Raw genomic sequence first — 21,087 nt, 5'->3', positions numbered from 1 at the left:
TTTGCTTTTGATAGATCCAGACACCAGCGCTCCTTTCATCGATTTCTGACCCGAGAAAATCGGAGACCCTTTTCTCAGTGGAGCTCGACCGGGTCGTTCAACGGGTCCAACCGCGGCATAATTTCTCACCGAAGTAAGCCCAAAATTGATCAAAATTTTAACCTTTAAAAACATTTTTTTTATGGTCTTTTATTCGAAAATAATTTTTTGCAAAAATTTTCGCACGGAAGAAAATATTGCACTTGTGCAAAAAAAATAGGTCAAAAATTTGCAAAAAGCCGATTCTTGTTAAATAACCGAAAGATTTTTTTCCTCCCCCAATCTCTCTGAAAGCCCGTATTTCACTGAAAGCCTGATAAACTATTTTCCATTTTAAGGCTTTACTATTTTTTCAAGGTCGTTTCAATCAGCCTTAGTGTAAAACTAATTTAGATAAATATTCAAAAATTTCACCTCTTTTTTTGTATTATTTTCCATTTTAAATTTTACAGGCAGGTCAGACAGACAGAACTATCAAAATGAGCATGCCAGCAGGAGATGTCGAAAAAGGAAAGAAGGTAATTTTATTACAGACCACATGGCTTTTCATTGCATCATCTTTATGATTTATTTATTTTTTTCAATTTCCTTTTTAATTCGTTGTAGGTGTTCGTACAAAAGTGCGCCCAGTGCCACACCGTCGAGAAAGGTGGGAAACACAAAGTCGGCCCTAACTTGAGCGGCCTCATCGGCAGGAAAACCGGCCAAGCTCCTGGCTTCTCCTACTCGGACGCCAATGTCACCAAAGGTGAGATCTTGCCCTCGCTTCTACAAAATTTAAAATTAAACTGTCTCATTTCATAATTTTGTACTAACACTGTTCACAAAGAATATGAGAACACGCCCGGTGAATTTTTTTTGGCCTGTGACCTTGAAATCATACCGTGATCTGTAAAGCAATTTTAAACCCAAACCAGACCGTCTTATATTATATTAATAAAGCAAGCATTGTAAAATTACAAATTTTCAGTAATTTAGAACTTAAAATTCACAGTGAGGCTAATAATATTCATAGGAGCCGAAATATTCTAACCAGTGTCCCGGCTGATATGCAGGCAGTCATGCATGATTTTTTTTTCGAATTTTTCTCTTGGGCTGTGAAAAATGAAATGCCAGCCTGCACCGACCACGCTAAAAATTGATTTTATTGTAGTAGTAAACATTTTATAGGGTCTCCCCATCCAAACCCATTCACTTGCCCACTCACCAACCTGATTGGTGGTTGATGGGGTACTCAATATTCCACCATCTGCCCTCACTCAACACTTGCTAATTTTATATTGAGACGGTGCTAAAATTTATTTTATAGTGTGTCTTATTTGTTGAAACTCACTTCAAGTGTAATTTATTTATATCATGTTTCACTAATTTATTTAGTTTTTCCAGTGAAATATGTAAAACTAATAATGGTGGCTTATACAGCATATATTTCAGCTGTAATAATTGACCTAATAACTCATCGCATTAATATTTTTACATCTTGAATAGTGAAACATCAAATAATGTAATTTAAAAAAATGCATTTTGCATTGATGGTATTTTTCTTTAAAAATCCTTATTGCATAAATTCCCAATTGAATGGATAATTTTACTTTTACTTAAAACTCCTTTATATCATGAAGATCCATTGTGTACAAGTATTTGTCTTGTACTTTCATTTTATGAATGATTTATTTCATGGAAGGCCCATTGTATATACTTTCACCGTACAAAACCCTCAATTTAATGAAGATTCCTATTAAATTTTAGTGTACATTTACATTTTACACATTTTATTTATATGTATATATAAAATGAAGTTGAACATATTTTTCCCATAGATTCATTTCATGAAGATTCAGGCTTCATTTCAATATTTATCTTTCATTTAATGAATATCCATATTGCATATTTTTCTGCTGTATGAAGCTTTCAATGACCTTCAATTTTCTATAGGTTCTTTATATTTTCACTGTGTTCTGTGTTGATTCTTGGACATATTTGTTAAGACTCGGTGGACTAGAAAAATTATATCAGTAATAAAGAATTGGTGAAGAAACTGAACACCTGAGGAATTTAAAAGAATCGTAATCATGGTTGCACGAAATCTAGACAAATATTTGAAAAAAGATAGCTTATAAAACGGCTGAACTTCGAATTAAAGCAATTTTTGATTTTATTTAGTCTACCACATTGTGAATATTTTGTGTTTCATCCCGATCAAATTATTTAATTTGTGTGAAACATTTCATCACAAATTTTGTTTTATGAGCAATTTTCCTGTTTTGTTACTTCACTAATTTTTTTTTTTAATTATTTTTGTAATAATACAAGTTTTTTAGAGTATAGTTTATTAAGAAGTTGTTAAAAATTTTCACCCCCTAAAGCTATATCAAATTTTAAAATAATATAAATGTCTGTTGGAAAAAATATTTTACTGTAATATTACATAATTCAAAAATTGTCTGCTGATCCTAATTTCGTTAAGATAACATAATCACAAAGCTTAATCATGTCTCAAAGATGACGTACAGAAAGAAGGGTCATGCATAATCCCGACTGGTGCATATACGTCAACCCTTTTTTTTCCTCTTTCTCTCTCCTAATATTTTTTTCCCCAGGTTTTGTAAAAAGCTTATTTCAAATTTTTATTCATTACTGAAATTAAGTAGGTTTTGTAATATTTAATATGAGGACAAGGTCAGCAAGTCAGAAAGGTAGATGAGTAATCTGCTCATGTCATAGATAACAAATTTTCTTGATTATCTCATAATTTATTATCTTTATCATTTCATCTTTTAATTATTTAAAATAAAAAAATGCACCTCAAGATTACACAATGGGAGTGTTAATTATTACCGTTTTAACATTTTGACCTTAAAAATAATTTGTTTAATATCTTTCAGAGTTTTAAAGATGTTAATTTTATTTTTTCCCCAGGTATTACATGGAGTAAAGACACTCTTTTCGTCTACCTGGAAAACCCCAAGAAATATATTCCCGGTACGAAAATGGTCTTCGCCGGCATTAAGAAGCCACAAGAACGAGCTGATCTCATCGCTTACCTCGAACAGGCAACAAAGTAGGTTCAGGTGTGGTTTAGTAGTGAAACGAAATTGAAAGAATTGTTGGATTCCGTAGAGGTGAAAGACTCAAATCCGCGTATTTACGATGTTTTAATTATGTACAAATTGAAAAGAGAAATTAAAGTATTATTGTTGTTAATTTCCTTTCTGTGTGTATATAACTTAACAGTGAAACTGTCAAAAAACCATATTAATTTAATGTAAATGCAATATTGTTATCATTTGTAATAATTACAAATGCTAGAAACAAATTTTTGTCTGTATTTATTTTGTTTTCCTCTTTACTAAAAGGTTTGATACTAAAAAAAATCTAATTTTCTACTTTAAGCACACTCGAATCTCGGAGCGTTGGCAAGACAATCGTTTTGGGCATGATCCAAGGTATTTTTAAACCAATATTAGCACATCTTGGGAGTTAACTCAACCGATAGTGGGTCATTATTAATTTTTCCCAATGCTTAAAAATTAGATAAGATTGATATGAAATTTAATAACATCTGAAATCTGCATGGTCAAACACTTTTCTATTAATTTCAGTATTAATTAATTAAAAAAATAATAATTTGAATTTTTTTTATATGGATTTTTATTTAAGTGAATTTTTGAATCAGAGTTTGAAGTGTTTTTTAAAATTATTTTCCATTTAAAAAGATAAATGTTTCTATATAAAACAATTATTTCTTTTGCCTTTTTCTAAAAAAATTTGTTAAAAAATATTTTATGCCTTAAGCCAGGGGTGCTCAAACGGTCGATCGCGATCGACCAGTCGATCGCGAGTGCTTTTTGAGTAGATCTCGAGAAGAAAAANAGTCGATCGTAAGTAGTCTAAAAATATTGAGGTAGATCGCCAGCAGTTCAAGTTTGAGCACCCCTGCCTTAAGCGGTTGATTAAATTTAATGAAATAATACAGGAACTTTACTTTCTTGAAATGAACAAAAAACAGATGAACTTGATAGCAACTTTGGTTGTTAGCTCATAAAAATTAACAAAGGGCTAATAAAATTGATGACTAAGATTTAATTTTTAAGTACATATATTTACTGACCATCAATCTGGACTACTTTGCGTTCCTATTTTTAACAATCATTCCACAATACATCAAAATTTTTGGAATGTAGTAAAATAGTCCTTTTGAAAAACAAAAACTCATCCTTTGCGGATGACAGCAGTTGTGGTTCCTACGACCATGTATTAATTTCCTATTAATTATTTAAGTTAATTAAAAACCCATTTGAAAATATGTCGAGTTGGAATGCAAGGCCGCTGGATTCGAACCTGGAACATGTGCCTTACAGCAATGATTGCAATGTCAAATCCGCGTCTGAGTTTTTTAAATAAACTAAAGAATGATACAGTTCATAATGAGGATTTATTTGTTAAATAAAATTCTAACAATAAAACCAAAAATATTTCCAAATATTTGATCAATTGGCTATTAAATTTTTAAAATAGCCCTAAATTTTCTGAAACAGGAGAAATGAAGTTTATGGCCGAATTATAACATTTAAGAATGTTTGTATAAAAATAAGACATGATACGATTTCTACAATAAAATTACAATTTTCACATTATTGGCCGTCAATTTGCATTTTCACTTTGATATTAACAGAAGCTAACTGAACTAAAAGATATCTGAATATGTAAGGAATATCGATTTTTTCTATTCTTCCTTTTCCTTCACATATCCTGCACTTGACCACATGGTTTTGCACCGCATCATTGTTATTTGAATTGATCGATAAAACCGGTCCGACAATCGTGCCACAGGTTCGACAGATGAGCGCCTGAAAATCGTCAAAAAATTAACATTCCTTGTTAATTTTAAACAAGTTTATTTTTATTATACCACAGATTTGTCCGAGCAGTGGAACAGACGGTCCTGAAGTAAAAACGCGGCACCGTGCGAAATCAACGAATCTCTTTCCATTTCGCCGAATCTCACACCACCTCCCCTTTTTCGTCCTTTGACAGGCTGGTGGGTCAAAATATCAATCGGGCCTGTGCTTCGTACCTAAATAAAAACATCAAAACATTAAACTTTAATGCATCTTAAACTTGAAGTACTTTTAATTTGTTTAAAATTATAATCACCTGCCATTTATCTGATACCATATGCCTGAGCCTTTGGTAATGAACAACGCCAAAAAATATATCAGCCTGGATTTCAGTACCATTAATACCACTGTACATTCTTTCAGTACCATGGTAATTATACCCTCCTGGAGAAAAAAAAAAATAAATAAATAAAAAAATAAAAGGGATTTTATATTTTTTAAAAATTCACCTTCTTGAAGAAGTCTACCGAAATAATCAATTGCAGTATCATCCTCGGAAAATTCAAAAGGCGTCGCATCGTGAACGAGCCCATGGACAGAAGCTGATTTTCCTGCCATGCATTCAATCATCATGGCTGAAACAAAAAAAGAAATAAAAACATGAAATGGTAGAATAGAATATTATACTTTTAAGCCTTTGTCGATTATATAACCGGCATGTGTCAAAAGACTCATCGTACTCAGATCATAGACACTGAAGATTTGGTCTTTTTTGGAAATGACTCCTTGCAGTGTGTTAGTAAGGCCTATGACAGACTTAGCGATTTTAACTGAACCGTTTATCGAGAGGAAAACTGAGTTGGTGGGACATTTCTTTCTTGAGAGTGGGACGACAGACAGTGCAGTGCGTACTGCCTGGTGGTTTTGAAACCCAGTTGGACGACTGACGAGACGACCCCCTGAGTTGGTTTTGAAAGCATTTTTCCTGGAACGGTTGGGTAGTATTCCACCAGCCTTGCCACATGTATCTGTTTAGCGTCCAACGTGTAAACCATCTGTTTTAGGATTTTTTTTATCTTGTATTTATTCATTTTCTACATGAACCATTGTTGTATTACATGTCATATAGATACTTTACATTATTAACTTTTAAATCATATTTTATATTTATTAATTAATTATATTATATATCTTCATTTCCCGCTACAATTACAAGTTACAATTTTTAGTGAATTGTTTAAACACTGTTATATTGTTTTAGCTGAGGAGGTTTATTCGAGTATACAGCCAGTCCGATCCCATTCAGCAGGTGTCGTATCAGATTTGCTCTTTTTGCAGCCTGCTCAGGGAATGAGAAATGATCCAAGTCCTGAACCTGATTGCTGCAAACACCGGCGATGCACTCTAATTCTATGAAGATATTTCATGTTGGACCTATGTCCAGTGAGAGTCTTCATCAGCTATGCCATTATATCGAGAGTCTATCCAATCTTGCTTTCTACCTTTTGAAATTTTCTGATTTTTTTTTTTCTACCTTTTTTATCTTAATAATTCCACAATTGCAAGTACAAATTATTGAAGTTATTTTTTCCCACAATCGGGTGAACCCATATCAAACTGTTTTTCGTTCTTTTTCCATGTGGTAATATAGCAGGAACAGTATTAGTACTTTTTGATTTATTGCACTAATAAACAATATAAGCAATCCCTTAACATTTGCGTGAATTCAATTAATTAAGGTTTTAAGTTGAGATAAAAAAGTCAGTGTCACGAGCAGGATTCGAATCCACGACCTTTGGCTTGATACACTGCTACTCTACCGCTTGAGCTATTGTGACTTCGATCCCCTCGTGCACTAACTTCCCATCTCAACCCCACCTTTTGAATTTTCCCTCCTTTTTGCCATTTTTCAAATGTCGTGTAATCTATTTGATTCTCGGTGACAAGGGAAATGGCCACAGAGAGCTTTAGTGAAGTATACTTCATTTTAATTCATTAAATTCACTATTTTTTGTGGTCCGCTTGACCAATTATTTAATTATTTTTATCTCAACTTAAAAGCTTAATTAATTGAATGATATTAATTGGTCAAGCGGACCATGAAAAATAGTGAATTTAATGAATTAAAATGAAGTATACTTCACTAAAGCTCTCCATGGCCATTTCACTTGTCACCGAGAATCAAATAGATTACATTTGAAAAATGGCAAAAAGGAGGGAAAATTCAAAAGGTGCGGTTGAGATGGGAAGTCAGTGCCCGAGGGAATCAAAGTCATGATAGCTCAAGTGGTAGTAGAGTAGCGGCATATCTAGCTGAAGGTCGTGGGTTTGAATCCCGCTCGTGACACTGACTTTTAATCTCAACTTAAAACCTTAATTAATTGAATGATATTAATTGGTCAAGCGGACTACGAAAAATAGTGAATTTGCGTGAATGTTAAATCCGTGAATGTTGAGTCTATTTTCCTATGCTATAAGGAGGGTTTACATTCCATGATGCCAAAAATTGAGATACGATTTAGAACTAAAAAACCGTTTATTCAAAATAAACGTAATAGAAGACATGTGTTAACATGTTTTCATTGTATTTTTTGATATGCAAAAAAAACTATTAATAGTTTGATTTCACCAAATGCCGCTTTAAGCATTTCCACATAAGGATTTGAAGCTCAACATTCCTTTTAAAATTAAAACTTCGATTTAAAGATGGGTCGAAATCCATTCTTTTTTAATAAGTTGATCCTTTTTTTTCTTTCCTCCCCCATTTGACCGTAGCTTTTGCTATTAGTCAACTTTTCTTTTGTATCCTCATATCCTCCATATCCTTCCTAACCCCAACCCAACCACACCAGGTGAAACTGTTACACTGTGAGGATGTAATTACTTACATTTTTCTGGTTATTACATTTATAAATAAAACTTAAGATTGCTCTATAAATTTCAAGATTTTATGAGTATAATAACAATTTATAATTAAATGGCTTTTCAATTTACTGCATTTGAAATAATGCATTAAATAAATTTCCTCGTTCTTTTGCAAAACTTGAACAGCTCATTATGACTTGTTCCAGGTCATCAACCACATTACAAGTTTCGCAGAGGTCAATCTGTCTTTGGGAGATTTTTTTTAGGTTTAAACCACATATGCTTATTAGTTCGGATCCGAATAATATTAGAGCAATCTCTTTTGGTAAAATTACCGCCTTTATACTATAGATTTTTGTTGATGTGGGGGTTAAGTTGGTCCCTCAAGGTAAAAATTTCCCTGAGCTGTTTTGAAGAAAAGCTTTGGCCTGCATAAAAATGTAACATGTCCAAAAATTTTATTCTTTCACCAAGAGTCAGGACTTTTTTTTTTGTTTTTTTCCAAGGCAAAAGGCAGGACGAGGCATTTTGCGACACAATTTCAACGAGAGAATAAAACAAACTGAGAAGAAAGAAGGAACAGTACGTTGAAAACAGGCAAAAGTTTTCTTAGAATCAATTTGAGCCTCCAATCCATTTTTTTTTAAAGAATAATAAGAATAAATTTTGTTTTTTTCCCGCGAATAAAGAAATCGGACTTTCAAAAAGGTCAAAACTTTCCTCATTATTTCCTACATGAATAATGAAAACCGCAAATGTCAAACCTCTTTTGAGTAGATCCCTGTGTAGGTAAAGTGTGTGCCAGGCGGGCCCCACACCATTTGACAGCACAACACTAGTCGAGACATTTGCAGGTTTGCCAGGCATGCTTTGACCTTCCGCCCAATAGCCTGCAATTTTCGATTCTTTGGGTCCTTAAAAAAAAAGCACTAGGAGGGCACTAGGCAATGCAGGGTGGAGGTCTGTGTAAGCCATTGGCACAATCCTCATCATGTTATGATGATGTTCTTAAAACCCTTACAATCCACTGGACAAAAATGTATTTCCAAAGCAGATAATCACAAAAATAATTATGCTTCATTATTTTATAACAACAGACTCGTTTTTATTTAGTTTACAGTCTTAAGGTGGGGCAGCAGGCAGAGCTGCGCTGGAGAAGTTGCCAGACTTCTGGAAGCCAGGGCCGCGCCACGCTGCACCACCCTATTGGCCTAGTGTGCACGGAAATTGATGAATTTCGGTATGTTCAGTTGCCCTCAGATGCCATATTTGTAAAGACAAACATGTAGCTTTGTTTACTCTGCTTTTTGGAATAGCAGTAGCATTGTTTCAAGACAAGTTAAAAAACGATCATTTCTATAAAATAATGGTGATATTCTCCAAATGTAAGGTGTTTGGTGTTTATTTCAAGTACCCATGTTTTTCGTTTTTATTTCTGCCTTTCTTCCCCCTCTTCCAACTCTGCAACCATGGCCAAAATAATGATTTCCTCGTCGCTACTATTTATTATGAGTACAATTATTGTCACAGGGGTCTCCTGCAAAGCAAAATCAACACTAAACCGCAGTGCTAGTGAGATGGAGGGAGGAAATTCGACCAATGCGGCCTAGAGTGGTTCCTACATAGTGTGCGGACCTTCACAATTCCAATTCTCCACCCCACCGAACTAATGTGTGCCCAGCTTTTTAGAATATCATGTTGCTCAAAATGTTTATTTAGTCTATTTGTTATATTTATACGGTTAAAAAAGAAAAACAAAATCTATGGAAAAGTATTCAGTCAGGAAGGTTTGACCGTTGGACCGTAATGTAAAAATTTAATAACCGTAATTCAGACAATTTTTTTAATTTATCCTATGTAAATTACCTATTGTCATACGAGATGGGAAACCATGAGGGTTGAATACAATATCGGGGACGAGTCCTGATTCTGTAAAGGGCAAATCTTCTGCAGGCCATCTTTGACTGCAGATACCTTTTTGACCAGCTCGACTCGCAAATTTATCACCAACATTCGGATTTCTCTAAAAACGAATGTACAATTATAATAGTTTGTAATTATTAAAGAATAAAATGACTTACAGTCAGTCTCAGCGTAATTATAGCAGTAGCGGGTATTTTTGAGCCGAGAAATGAACTGCAAAGTTTTACATTTTCGACTACGACTCCCTCTTTACCTTTATAATCCCCGGTTATAAACGCAGACTTGTCGTAGTCGTAACAGCTAAAATTAAGCAATCTATAAATTAAAGATTATTAAAAACGAAATCGGTAATTTTACTAACCAGTAGAGGGCCTGATTTAGAGTCAAAACTGCTCCTGGGAATGGAAGGCCGTCTTCTCCTAAGCTACTTCTTAAGTGTGGCCTACCAGGATCCAATCCAAAATATGATTTTGTCTTTTGAAAAAAAAAAAAATACAATTTAAAACAAGGAAAGGCAACATTAATTTTAAAACTTACAGATTTCAATTCTATTATTTCAGTCTTTATTATTGAAGCATGTGCGAATCCTCTTTCTATGGAACATTTATTTATTATCATAGCATCCTCCATGTCATAACCCTAACAGTATAGAAAAGTCAATAAAAAAATAAAACAAAAATAAAAGTTTTTAATTGATATTACTGTATAGGAAATAACAGCTACAATAGCATTTGTTCCCATAGGAAAATCGTCTAGTTCTATAGTGTCATAATGCCTGGGACGGAACAATGGTGTTGCAGGTGTCTGAAGACGATACAGTTTTGTTTCAGACTGAAGATGCCAATTATGACAAGGTGTACCCATCGTTTGTTTCCCCATCTGATGCATACAATTTTTAAAAAATTAGTATTTTTAGTATTAATTAAACAATTATAAAAGCCTACCTGACATTGATACATATTACGCGGACTTTGGTTGCAATCCGGCATGGGTATCAGGCATGCCAAGTTGCTCAAGAATGTAATTTTAGACAATTCTTGATGTGTTGTCATCTAAAATATTTAAAAACGTATCAATTTTTAAGGATATAAGAATATAATAAAACACTCACCCCTTTAATCGCTTCTTCTGGTGTAATACAAATATCAAGATAAACTTGCTCGAAAGTTCCGATCAGCTCGATTTGTTTGACAGCTAAGTTTAAAACAGGACGCATCATCCTAGCTTCATTTGTAAAAAGGAACAAACCAGGGAATTGTCCTTTTGTTTTATTAGTTCTTACAAGAACGATTTCTAAAGTAGAAGGAACCTGTAAATAAATAATTAATTCATTTGTCCAGGTTTATTTTTTTAAATAAACTCGAATCCTACCTTATCACCTTTGATTTTCTGGATTCTTAGTTTGTTCACCAATCTACCAGCAATGCTGTGCGGAACGTAACCGATCACCCTACCATCGAGCATAGTGATATAACAGTGTTTCGCCGAGACCATTCTAATGCCTGAATACGGTTGCATGCCGAGGCTGGCCAAGACTTCTGGAAGTTTAGATACAAGCGTCCGGTTTGCCCTGTTGCTGATCTAATTAAAAAAAAATATCCGGTGAAATCGTGATTATTTAAAGTTTCGAATTGCACACCTGACAATCTTTAGTTAAATGGTTCAGCAAGCCGCAAGGTGCTCCGTCAGGCGTGTGTACGGGGCATATAAACCCCCACGCATCTGGCAACAACTGTCTGACATCAGTCGTCCTCATCGAGCTAAAAAAAGCACCCCTGTGCACAGCTTTAAAATGTGACATGTAACGCATTCGGTTAATGTTTTCAGCAATTATCACCAAACCTAAAAACAAAAGTTTAGGAAGTTTTGAGATTGGGTCTGTGTGATTTATATGATGTCAAGTCTCTTTTATAAGGTTCTGAGTGTATCTTCTTGGTATTATCTCTATTACAAAACTTTGGGGCTTTTTGAGATAGTAAGAATTCCCTGGGTGATCTGCAGGGTCTCAAACCTGTAATTTGGTCGTTAATGATCATTTTTGTCTGCCTATCCTCACTGGGTTGTCTATGATACTCATTTTAACATTTTGTCATCTTCATAGTTGGGTCTGTATGATTTATGTGTAGTCAAGTCTTCTTTAAAGTAGTGAGGGGTAGGGTGCGACTGTCAGCATTATCTTAGTTTGTTACAAAATATAACATATAATATTTTTGAGATTGCAAGAATTCTTTAGGTTTCCTAAAGAGTGATGAACCTGTAATGTGATCATTAATGATCATTTTGGTCTGCCTATCCTCGCTGGGTTGGTCTGTCAGATGTGATTCAGGATTTTGCCATCTTCATTGTTGGGTCTGTGTGATCTATGTGAAGTAGTTCTATTTAGTCTCTGTTTTTGTGGTTTTGTTTTGTTTATAATTTTGTTGATTGTTATTGTGTATTAATTTTATTATTTTAAATCATTAAATTCACTAATTTCGTGGTCCGCTTGATCAATTAATACATTACAATTAATTAAGGTTTTTAGTTGATGAAAAAAAGTTAATGGCACGAGCGGGATTCGAACCCACGATTTTCGGCTAGATACGCCTCTGCTCTACCACTTGAGCTATCGTGACCTCGATCCACTCGGACATCAACTTCCTATCTCAACCCCACCTTATGAGTTTTCCCTCCTTTTTGCCATTTTTAATTATTATCATCATTATTTTAAATGTAATTTTTTTTGTTCTATATGTGCACAAACCTTTATCCTGAGTTAAGCCTAGCCCTGAGGAACTACTGACATTTCCGGTTCTTAAAAAGTTTTCAATGGTGCTCTCTACTCCTCCATTTTTATTTATTATATTAGTCATTTCAGCTAGAAATTATTTAAAAAAGAAAAAAATAGTACAAAATATTTTTGTTTTTTACTCGTAGTTATGAACTGTCAATATTAAATTACCTTCATTCAAAGTCAAATTTGACGATGCCTTTTTCAAAATGTTCAGTTTCAAACCTGTCAACCAACCTTGCAGTTTGTCTTTTATGATCTGGAATTTTAAATTTAACGGTTACATTTCTACCATTGTGCTATTTGTAATGTTATTTACTTGGAGGTAGAGATGACCGCCTAACAAGACTTCCTGCATCATAACCGCATCGACTCCTTCTATAATACTTTTCTCTCGCACAACACTGAAAAGTTTTTGTGTCATCATAACGAGACAATTCCATTTGTCGACATTGTCATTCAGATGGGGGAAAATGCTGCGACTAAAATGTTTCAAGTGTTAAAACGCCTTATTTTTTATTTTCCTTCAACGAGGTGGATTGAATTTTTCTAAAACTCACTTTATTATAAAAGTACAGAAGTCATCGTCACTTAACGATTGAGGTACATCTATCAGCTTGACTCTAAACGTCTTTCCAACGTACATTCTTGCATCTTCGCTCGAATGTATTCCTTCTTTGTGTAACTTTCTAAGCATGCTTTGGATGCATCTAAAATAAATGTTTATTCGCATGATAATGATTATGTACAATTTACAATATGACATTACCCTTTCATATACTGGTCATCCTCAAAACCTTCCATAAATTGTTTATAAATCGCTAAATCAGACCTTTCAACAAGACATTTAGCAATAAGCATTAAAGGTGAATAGTACAACACTTTTTTATAACTAAACATAAGTTTGGCAGATCCATCAGTAACAAAATGAAGTACATTATTCTGAAAATTGTGTTTAAGATGAGTTTCGATTATGAGTATTTTTTAATTTTTTAATCAGCATACTCACGACTGACGTCTGATCATCAGCTACACTTCTCATCAGAACACCAAGATCTGAAAATTGATCTCCTCTTTGTTTCCAAGAAGGCCTTTTTACAGCAATGGGATAATTACGCCTAGTCATTAAAAGCATCCTGATCAATTTTTCAAGTCCCTTTACAATAAAATAGCCACCCCATTCATTTGTATGTTCTCCATGTTCTATTAACTCTTCGGGAGTCAAATTGTTTAAATAACATGCCTTGGACTAATAAAAAAAATAAAAAAATTGTTTAGTTAAATAAAGATGTCACACTGTTTTAATTACAGACCTTGATCATTATAGGGATCATTCCTAGTTCTTTGCAAATCGGAGGCATCTGCACGCCATCGACATACCAACTGACTTTAATGATCAATCTTCCTTTGTAAGTCGACGCACTCTGGCGACACTCGGTAGGCCATACTTCTTGCTTGCTCACACCGATCAAATTTGGCGGTACTGTCGGTGGAAGAAGTTGAATTTCCTGTACAAAGAACAAACGAAAGCTATTACAATGAAAAATAAATATGTCGAACTTATATGAATCATATCTATATGTTAATAGAGAACAATTAACATCTTGTGGTACTAGCCAGGTCTACTGAGCTGCATTCCTAGAATTCAGATCTGGGTTCACCAGTTGTCACCTCATGTATAAGGATAGGTCTAAAACAGTCGAGGCATGTCTTGTCTTGGCACTGTTGGCTGCGTCAATGCGCCGATTCAACCGAGAGGTCTGGTGTGTTAAGAGTACAACTGAGCAATGGCACACCGAAGATCTGAAGTCTCTCCCGTTTGAGGTTAGACCATAATGACTGACACATTGCTGCTTTTTGGTCAAACGCCAGGCAAAAAAAAAATGTAGAAGGCCTTCAGACAACAATTTACAAACAATGTTTAAATTTAACAAATACATGTAGGATGTGGAAAAAAGTGAATATATACAATGCAAAAAATATTTTTTTATATTCAATCAAAGTATTTCTACTCACTCAAAGTGTTTGTTTTCTGCATAATTGTGTTTCTTATCATGTTGAGAATGAGATATTGCTGTTTTATGTTTATATACATTGGATTTTGAAGCGGTGGGGAAGAAAGTTGGTTTAGAAAAGACATTTTTGTACAAGGAGTATAAGAATAAGGGAGTAAAGAAACATATCTATGATTGCAAAAAACCTAAGCAAAATCCTACAGCACTTGCTACCCACCATTTTGAACACAAACACAATTTCAACTTCAACAATCAAAAAATATTACACACAGAATAAAACAAACATAAACATAACTTTTTAGAAATGGTTTACATCAACAGAGATAAACACAGCATCAATTACAGAACAGACATGTAAACTCAATCGCAGCTACGCCAATATCATTAATCAAATTCAATACAGATAACATACATATATCATCACATCACATTCCACACATCAAACTTTTTTCACATAGTGTAATTTTTCAACAATTTAGCTTTCCTTTTCCTATTTATCCCTGTCAATATAATCCTGAAAGGATAATCTGACCGAACCATTACCAACGTTTTTTCCCTTCGTTGGCTCTTTTCACCTCAAAGAAGCCGACTCCTTATACAAAAATGTCTTTTCTATACTGATTTCCTTCCCCACCCCTTCAAAATCAATAAAACAGCAATATCTCACTGGCACTCAACACAATACGCAAGAATGGCACAATTACGCAGAAAACAAACACACTGGTCACTAATCACCACACATAAAAAAAAATTTTTTTTGCATTTAATTCACTTTCTTTCCACATCCTACATGTATTTGTTAAATTTAAACAATGTTTGTAAAACCCAGGCCCTGAAGATGATCTCAATAAAGATCGAAACGTTGGCACAATAAAGAAAATGTTTTTCTGAAACCTACATCACACCAGACCGCATCTCACAATTTTCGAATAATCAAGTTATTAATGTTGTGTTTATGTTTTAACTCAACTATTAATATTTATACCTAGTTATTATTATTATTATTAATTTTTAAGGGCGTTTTAACGCCTAAGGTCATTTCACGCCCTAACATCCCAAACCTTCTATCTTAGTTTAGCTATATCCCTTCTGAGTGCTATAAAGCTCTGACTCCAAATATTCACTCATAAACTAATTTATCCTACTGCCATCCAAGCCTTAATTTATCCTTTTAAAATTCTTAATTTGGAAGGCCAAATGTATGCAAAAATCCCATTTTAAATTACATATAAAATTTATTTATTTATTTTTTTTAAATTAGAATTCTGAATTTTTCCATAATTTAAACATTTCCCATAGGCTTGTATGGCTAATAATAATAATGGAGTCAGACTAGCAACAGTCTCAGCATGAGTATAGGCTCATCCTTATCCTTTTATTCTTCCATTCAAATATGATAAATAATAATAGTAGATAATTCTACATAACAATAATAAGAAACAAAACACAATTTTTTTTTTTTTTGGAAGGTATTTTTCTTATTGCAATTTTGAGCTTTGCAGTTTATTAGCCCGCAATTTGTATTTTCTTCCATTTCACTTTTCCGCTGCGGCAGCCTCAAAAATTTCTGAAAAAAAAAGAAATCTTGCACAACTCTCATTCAAACATTAGCAGGCAAACATCCAATGATATAACAATTTGGGAAAAGACCTAAATCTCATCATAAATTCCAACAAATTTGAGAAAGCTGAAAAATGCTCTTCAAAAGGAACAATGGGGACCCAGTAACTCCTGTAAATCACTCAAAAGGTTGAGCCTTTGCCTAAATGGTTGCAAAGTGTGACAGTCGACCAAAATATGTTTTACTGTCAGAATGATACGTTCTCCACTTTGCATACATGGAGGACAAGTTGGAAGGTTGTTGCCTATTAAAAGCCTATTATGGATTAGCCTGATATATCCTATTCGCAATCTTTTTTTTTTTCATTTATTTATTTGTAGCCTATACATACTTGTACATAATACAAATGTGATCTCAATGTATATTGTCTACCGCTGGGTTACAGCACTAACATTGATGCCAGCGCTGCACCCGGAGGACACATGCCATGAGAAGCCAGCCAGTGCTGGTACTCATTTTAATAGATTAAGGGGCAAGGAGGTCTCGGACGTGGTGGATTCTCGGGATGGGAATATGTGGAGAGGGCTCTAGCGGTAGGGTTAGGAGGGATCGATAGGTTGGTATGAAATTTTTGGAATCGGAAATGGATCAGTTCGTGGACAAAAGGAACGTTGAGGTCTTTGTGGATAGTGAGGTTAGAGACGTAAAAAGGAGCTTTGACGATTTGTCTGAGGACTTTTGATTGGAAGGACTGGATACGCTGGATATTGGATGGTTTGGCGGAACCCCACAGTTCCACACCGTATGTCCAAAGTGGTCGCAGTAAAGTCTTGTATAAGGTCAGTTCAGTGCTGATGGTTAACCCGGATTTTGGTCCTAGTAGTCTGCGTAATTGTCCAAGTCTTCTGTTGAGTTGTTGTCTTTTAAGTCTTGTGTGGGGATTCCACGTCTGCTGTCAAGGTATAGTCCTAGGTATTTGACTTGAGTGGAAGTCGGTATCTCTTCATTGTTGATGTATAGTGGAGGGCAAGTCTGTTTTTTCAAAGTGAACGTACATTGGATGCACTTTTCTCCATTTAACCTTGTCCTCCACTTTTTGCACCAACCTTCGATGAGCTCAAGGTGTTCTTGGATATTAGAGGTAGCTTGGGTAGGATTCAAGTTAGAGGACAAAATTGCGGTAATGATGGTATTTGGGTGAGTAGGTAGATCAGCAATCTAGAGAGAATCACAAGTTCTTTTCTCTCAAGTTCCTCAATTGACCATTTATATACAACTGGCTTAATTTATTCCATACTATCTCTACAGACATCTTGTCGCCCATTTTCATTTGATAATGTTTTTAACATAAACGACTATATCATCTGGGCGGAGAGGAAATTGATCTGTTCTTCGTGGATGGTTTGCAGCATTCCTTGCCTGTTGATCAGCTTTTTCATTTCCAGAAATGCCGACATGACTAGGAACCCAAACATGTGTGTTTTTTTTGCCTTTGAAGGTATAATATACAGAAAATGTGTTGTTTTTTCTCCGTTCAATACTACGAATGTAACGCATCAATAGAAAAACTCAGCGACATATAATTTTGCAACTGAGTGTGAGCTAATATTATAAATTTAAAGAAAAATAAAGCTTTTCTTATTACTTACAGTGATGTTCAACCGGACAGTCGAGTTGTTCACTTCGATCTCGACAGGCGTCAAATCTTTGCAGATCAGGTCCAACCCCTCGTCCAGCAGGTAGTTGAACGAATCGACATGAGGAGCACCCAAAGACTGCAGAAACTGAAGAGAAAAATTTAAAATATTAAAAATAATTGACAATTCCACAACAATTATCAAAACTTGTAATATTCACCTCGTTCTGTTTAGCAGGTGGCTTCCCATAATTACGAGAAGTCAGATTCCTCAGTGATGTGCTTTCAGGCATTGTCAATCGATAAAAATAAAAAATAATAAAACAAACCCTTTAATAAAAAACATACAAATTCCAGGATCTGACTTCTTTTGACAATGTACCCACATGGGCAGCACAACATAACAGTAACCTTAGGTCCTTTCAGCCTTTCAGGTAATCGATGGTCTCATTTATCATTAAAACTTTGTATATTTAAATTTTTTTTAAAATCCGTGTTAATTAAAGTCAAGGATTAATTTAAACGTATATTTATTGTGAAAACCATGATTGGAAAGATTGTTTTTAAACTTTCATTCCTCTTTGTTGAAAAAGTTATCGCTTTTTTGACAACAATTCTACAAAGTCGATTGATAGATCGAAGTGTGGCGGTCGAATTTGAATTTTACGTTCTCTTGACTTCCTCCTGAAAATTTTTATTTTATATAATAACAATATTATTACTTTTAAAAAAAATAAATCATGAGATGTACACAAACAATCAGCTACTTTTAGTAGCCTGCAGACATTTTACACATCATGAAAATATAGAAATGATGAATGGTGGAGTAAGTGCGATATTCAATCCTTTTTAAAAAGATAGTTCCTACTCACAGTAAGTTAAACTTTTTAAAAGTTAAAAAAAAGTTAAAGTTAAACTTTTCTTTACTTTTTGAAAAGGTAGGAACTAGCTTTTTAAAAAGGACAATGAAAATATTTTATATATTTATTCAAAGATCATGAGATGCGGTCTGGTGTGACGTAGGTTTTAGAAAAACATTTTCTTTATCGTGCCAAAGTTCGTCTTTATCTTTATTGAGATCATCTTCAGGGTTCAAAGTAATTGTTTTCTGCATAATTGTGTCATTCCTGTGGGGCTTGTTGAGAGTCAATTCCAGACCACATCTCATGATCTCCGACTAATCATTTACTAACGGTCACTAAACACCACACATTTCCAATATTATTTCAAACTTCATTAATTAAACTTTATGTAAGGGATTGGTTGAAATGAAAAAGTTAGTGTCACGAATGGGATTCGAACCCACGACCTTCGGCTCAATACGCCGCTACTCTACCACTTGAACTATCATGACTTCGATCCACTCGGACACCAATTTCCCATCTAAACCTATCTTTCAAAATTTCAAGAAAAAGAAGTATTTAGTCAATCGGACCACGAAATATAATGGATTATTCCAAAAAGTATTGCAGATTCAAAAAAATCAAATGCAATGCAGATTACGTGCGAAAAAGGTCATAATTGAAACTCAAAGCACCAGGAAAGCTAAGAAAAACTAAACTTTTTGTGCCGTCTCATGATGAATGAACACTGTTCTTCATTGAAGACTAATACTTAAAATGAACCAATTATATGTCATTTTCAATATAATATTCATTGATTTATCTAACATTTATAATATTATATTTTCCTGTTTATAGTTTTCTTGTATCACTTCATTTTAATTCTAGAAGTATGGCTGATTGGTTCATTTTGAGGCTAATAGGCAAACACTGAAACATAGTAGTACCTAAAAAGAGATTTTCTTGAGTCTTAAATTTGACGTTTTGCTGTCTTCAGTGATGGTTTTGAGCTGTCATCATATAAAACGGGATGACTTGAAATTACAAGCACTTAAGAAAATTTTTGTTCTAAAAACTTGAGAGCTGATGTCATTCCCAATCTCCTTTAATAAGATTGCAGCCCATAACCAACAGTGAAGATGGCAAAATCCTGAAGGGTTATGTTTTAATACTTGAAATGACATTTATAATATTATCTCTTGCAATTTATAGTTTTCTTGTGTCGCTTCATTATTATTCTAAAAGTTTGGCTCATTTTGAGGCTAATATGCTAATTCTGAAACACGGCAGTATAGAGATTTTGTTGGGTCTTAAAATTTATATTTTGCCATCTTCAGTGATGGTTTTGAGCTGGAATCTTATAAAAGGAAACGACTTGAAATTACAAGCTACTAAGAAAATTTTGGTTCTAAAAAATTGAGAGCTGATGCCATTCCCAAACTCCTTTTATAAGATTGCAGCCTAAAACCAGCAGTGAAAATGGCGAAACGCTGAAACTTTATGTTTTGATGCTTGAAATGAACGAATATCTTAAATTTATATGTAAGTTTTAATGCCAAAATTATTTATGTAACATTTATAATATTATATTTTGTTGTTTATTGTTTTCTTGTATCACTTCATTTTTATTCTAAAAGTTTGGCTCATTTTGAGGCTAATGAGCTAACATTGAAACTTAACACTACTTAAAAAGAGATTTTGTCATCTTCAGTGATGGTTTTGAGCTGTAATCTTATAAAAGGAGACTACTTGAAATTACAAGCTCTTGAGAAAATTTTGGATTTTAAAAAATTGGTACTTGTTACTATGAATCTCTTTTTGTAAGATTGCAGTATAAAACCAACAGTGTAAATGGCTATAAATGGCTGAAACTTTGTTTTATTCCTTGAAATGAACCAATAGATTAAAGTATATTCCCATTTCAATATAATAATTCATTTATTTATCTAATATTTATAATATTATCTTTTGCCATTTATAGTTTTCTTGTGTCGCTTCATTTTTATTCTAAAAGTTTGGTTCATTTGGAGGCTAATATGCTAACATCAAAACATAGCAGTATTTAAATAGAGATTTCATTGGATCTTAAATTAGACATTTTGCCATTTTCACTGGTGGATTTGGTCTGTAATCCTATAAAAGTAGACCTGATTTACAATTACAAGTATTTAAGAAAATTTTGGTTCAAAAAATTGATGGCTGCTGCTTCTACCGATCTCATTTTGGAACATTACAGTCCAAAATCAACAGATTGAAGGTTGAGATTGAACCTCACAAAAATAATACGGAAAACTTAAAAATCACTATATCATGATTTCTTAATCTCACATCTAATCAATAAATAGCTGGAATTCAAAACATCAGAAAAGCTAAGGTAAAAACCCCAAATAAAAGTTTCAAGGGTGGATAATATCACCTTTTTTAAGTAGTCTAATGATAAATGATTTCCTTAAGGTATTAAAGTTCACAGAAATAAGATTGAAGATATATCAAGATCACTAAATATGATAATGAATACTTCACTATATGGCGCAACAGAGGGTACAAATTAAAGCTGTCGCAAAGCTTTCTTTTTATGTAATTTCAGCCTTAGGA

General features: G+C 33.8%; 2 protein-coding genes across 2 annotated transcripts; one reads left to right on the top strand and one right to left on the bottom strand.

Moving 5' to 3' along the window:
* The first annotated feature begins 23 nt into the window (after positions 1-23).
* Positions 24-3,355, top strand: LOC106668821 (cytochrome c). The gene is made up of 4 exons (XM_014397955.2): positions 24-133; positions 492-557; positions 646-787; positions 2,959-3,355. The coding sequence occupies exons 2-4, from the start codon at positions 519-521 to the stop codon at positions 3,102-3,104; spliced, it is 327 nt and encodes a 108-aa protein (XP_014253441.1). The 5' UTR covers positions 24-133; positions 492-518; the 3' UTR covers positions 3,105-3,355.
* Positions 3,356-4,500: 1,145 nt separating this feature from the next.
* On the bottom strand, positions 4,501-18,073 carry LOC106667134 (DNA-directed RNA polymerase I subunit RPA2). Its single transcript, XM_014394864.2, has 22 exons — positions 17,872-18,073; positions 17,664-17,798; positions 13,752-13,946; positions 13,448-13,687; positions 13,208-13,380; positions 12,999-13,148; positions 12,758-12,920; positions 12,610-12,697; positions 12,412-12,525; positions 11,308-11,510; positions 11,040-11,249; positions 10,780-10,977; positions 10,613-10,720; positions 10,371-10,547; positions 10,206-10,307; positions 10,030-10,142; positions 9,827-9,968; positions 9,612-9,768; positions 5,390-5,515; positions 5,197-5,324; positions 4,952-5,116; positions 4,501-4,889 (listed from the first exon to the last, which is right to left on the bottom strand). Exons 1-22 carry the CDS (start codon positions 17,941-17,943, stop codon positions 4,674-4,676), a joined length of 3,375 nt encoding a protein of 1,124 aa, XP_014250350.1. The 5' UTR covers positions 17,944-18,073; the 3' UTR covers positions 4,501-4,673.
* Positions 18,074-21,087: the final 3,014 nt, after the last annotated feature.

This window comes from Cimex lectularius, unplaced genomic scaffold, assembly GCF_000648675.2.
Source record: "Cimex lectularius strain Harlan isolate CLEC.00 unplaced genomic scaffold, Clec_2.1 scaffold67, whole genome shotgun sequence".
NCBI lineage: Eukaryota > Metazoa > Arthropoda > Insecta > Hemiptera > Cimicidae > Cimex > Cimex lectularius.
The sequence above is the reverse complement of the archived record's forward strand: the minus strand, read 5'-3'. Positions and strand labels throughout refer to the sequence as shown.

Coding starts and splice junctions, on each gene's coding strand:
- LOC106668821 (XM_014397955.2), top strand. CDS start 519: ATGAGCATGCCAGCAGGAGATGTCGAAAAAGGAAAGAAG. Junction 558..645: donor ATGTCGAAAAAGGAAAGAAG/GTAATTTTATTA, acceptor AATTCGTTGTAG/GTGTTCGTACAAAAGTGCGC. Junction 788..2,958: donor GGACGCCAATGTCACCAAAG/GTGAGATCTTGC, acceptor TTTTTTCCCCAG/GTATTACATGGAGTAAAGAC.
- LOC106667134 (XM_014394864.2), bottom strand. CDS start 17,943: ATGCCTGAAAGCACATCACTGAGGAATCTGACTTCTCGTAATTATGGG. Junction 17,799..17,871: donor CACCTGCTAAACAGAACGAG/GTGAATATTACA, acceptor TTTTCTCTTCAG/TTTCTGCAGTCTTTGGGTGC. Junction 13,381..13,447: donor CTGATGATCAGACGTCAGTC/GTGAGTATGCTG, acceptor CACAATTTTCAG/AATAATGTACTTCATTTTGT.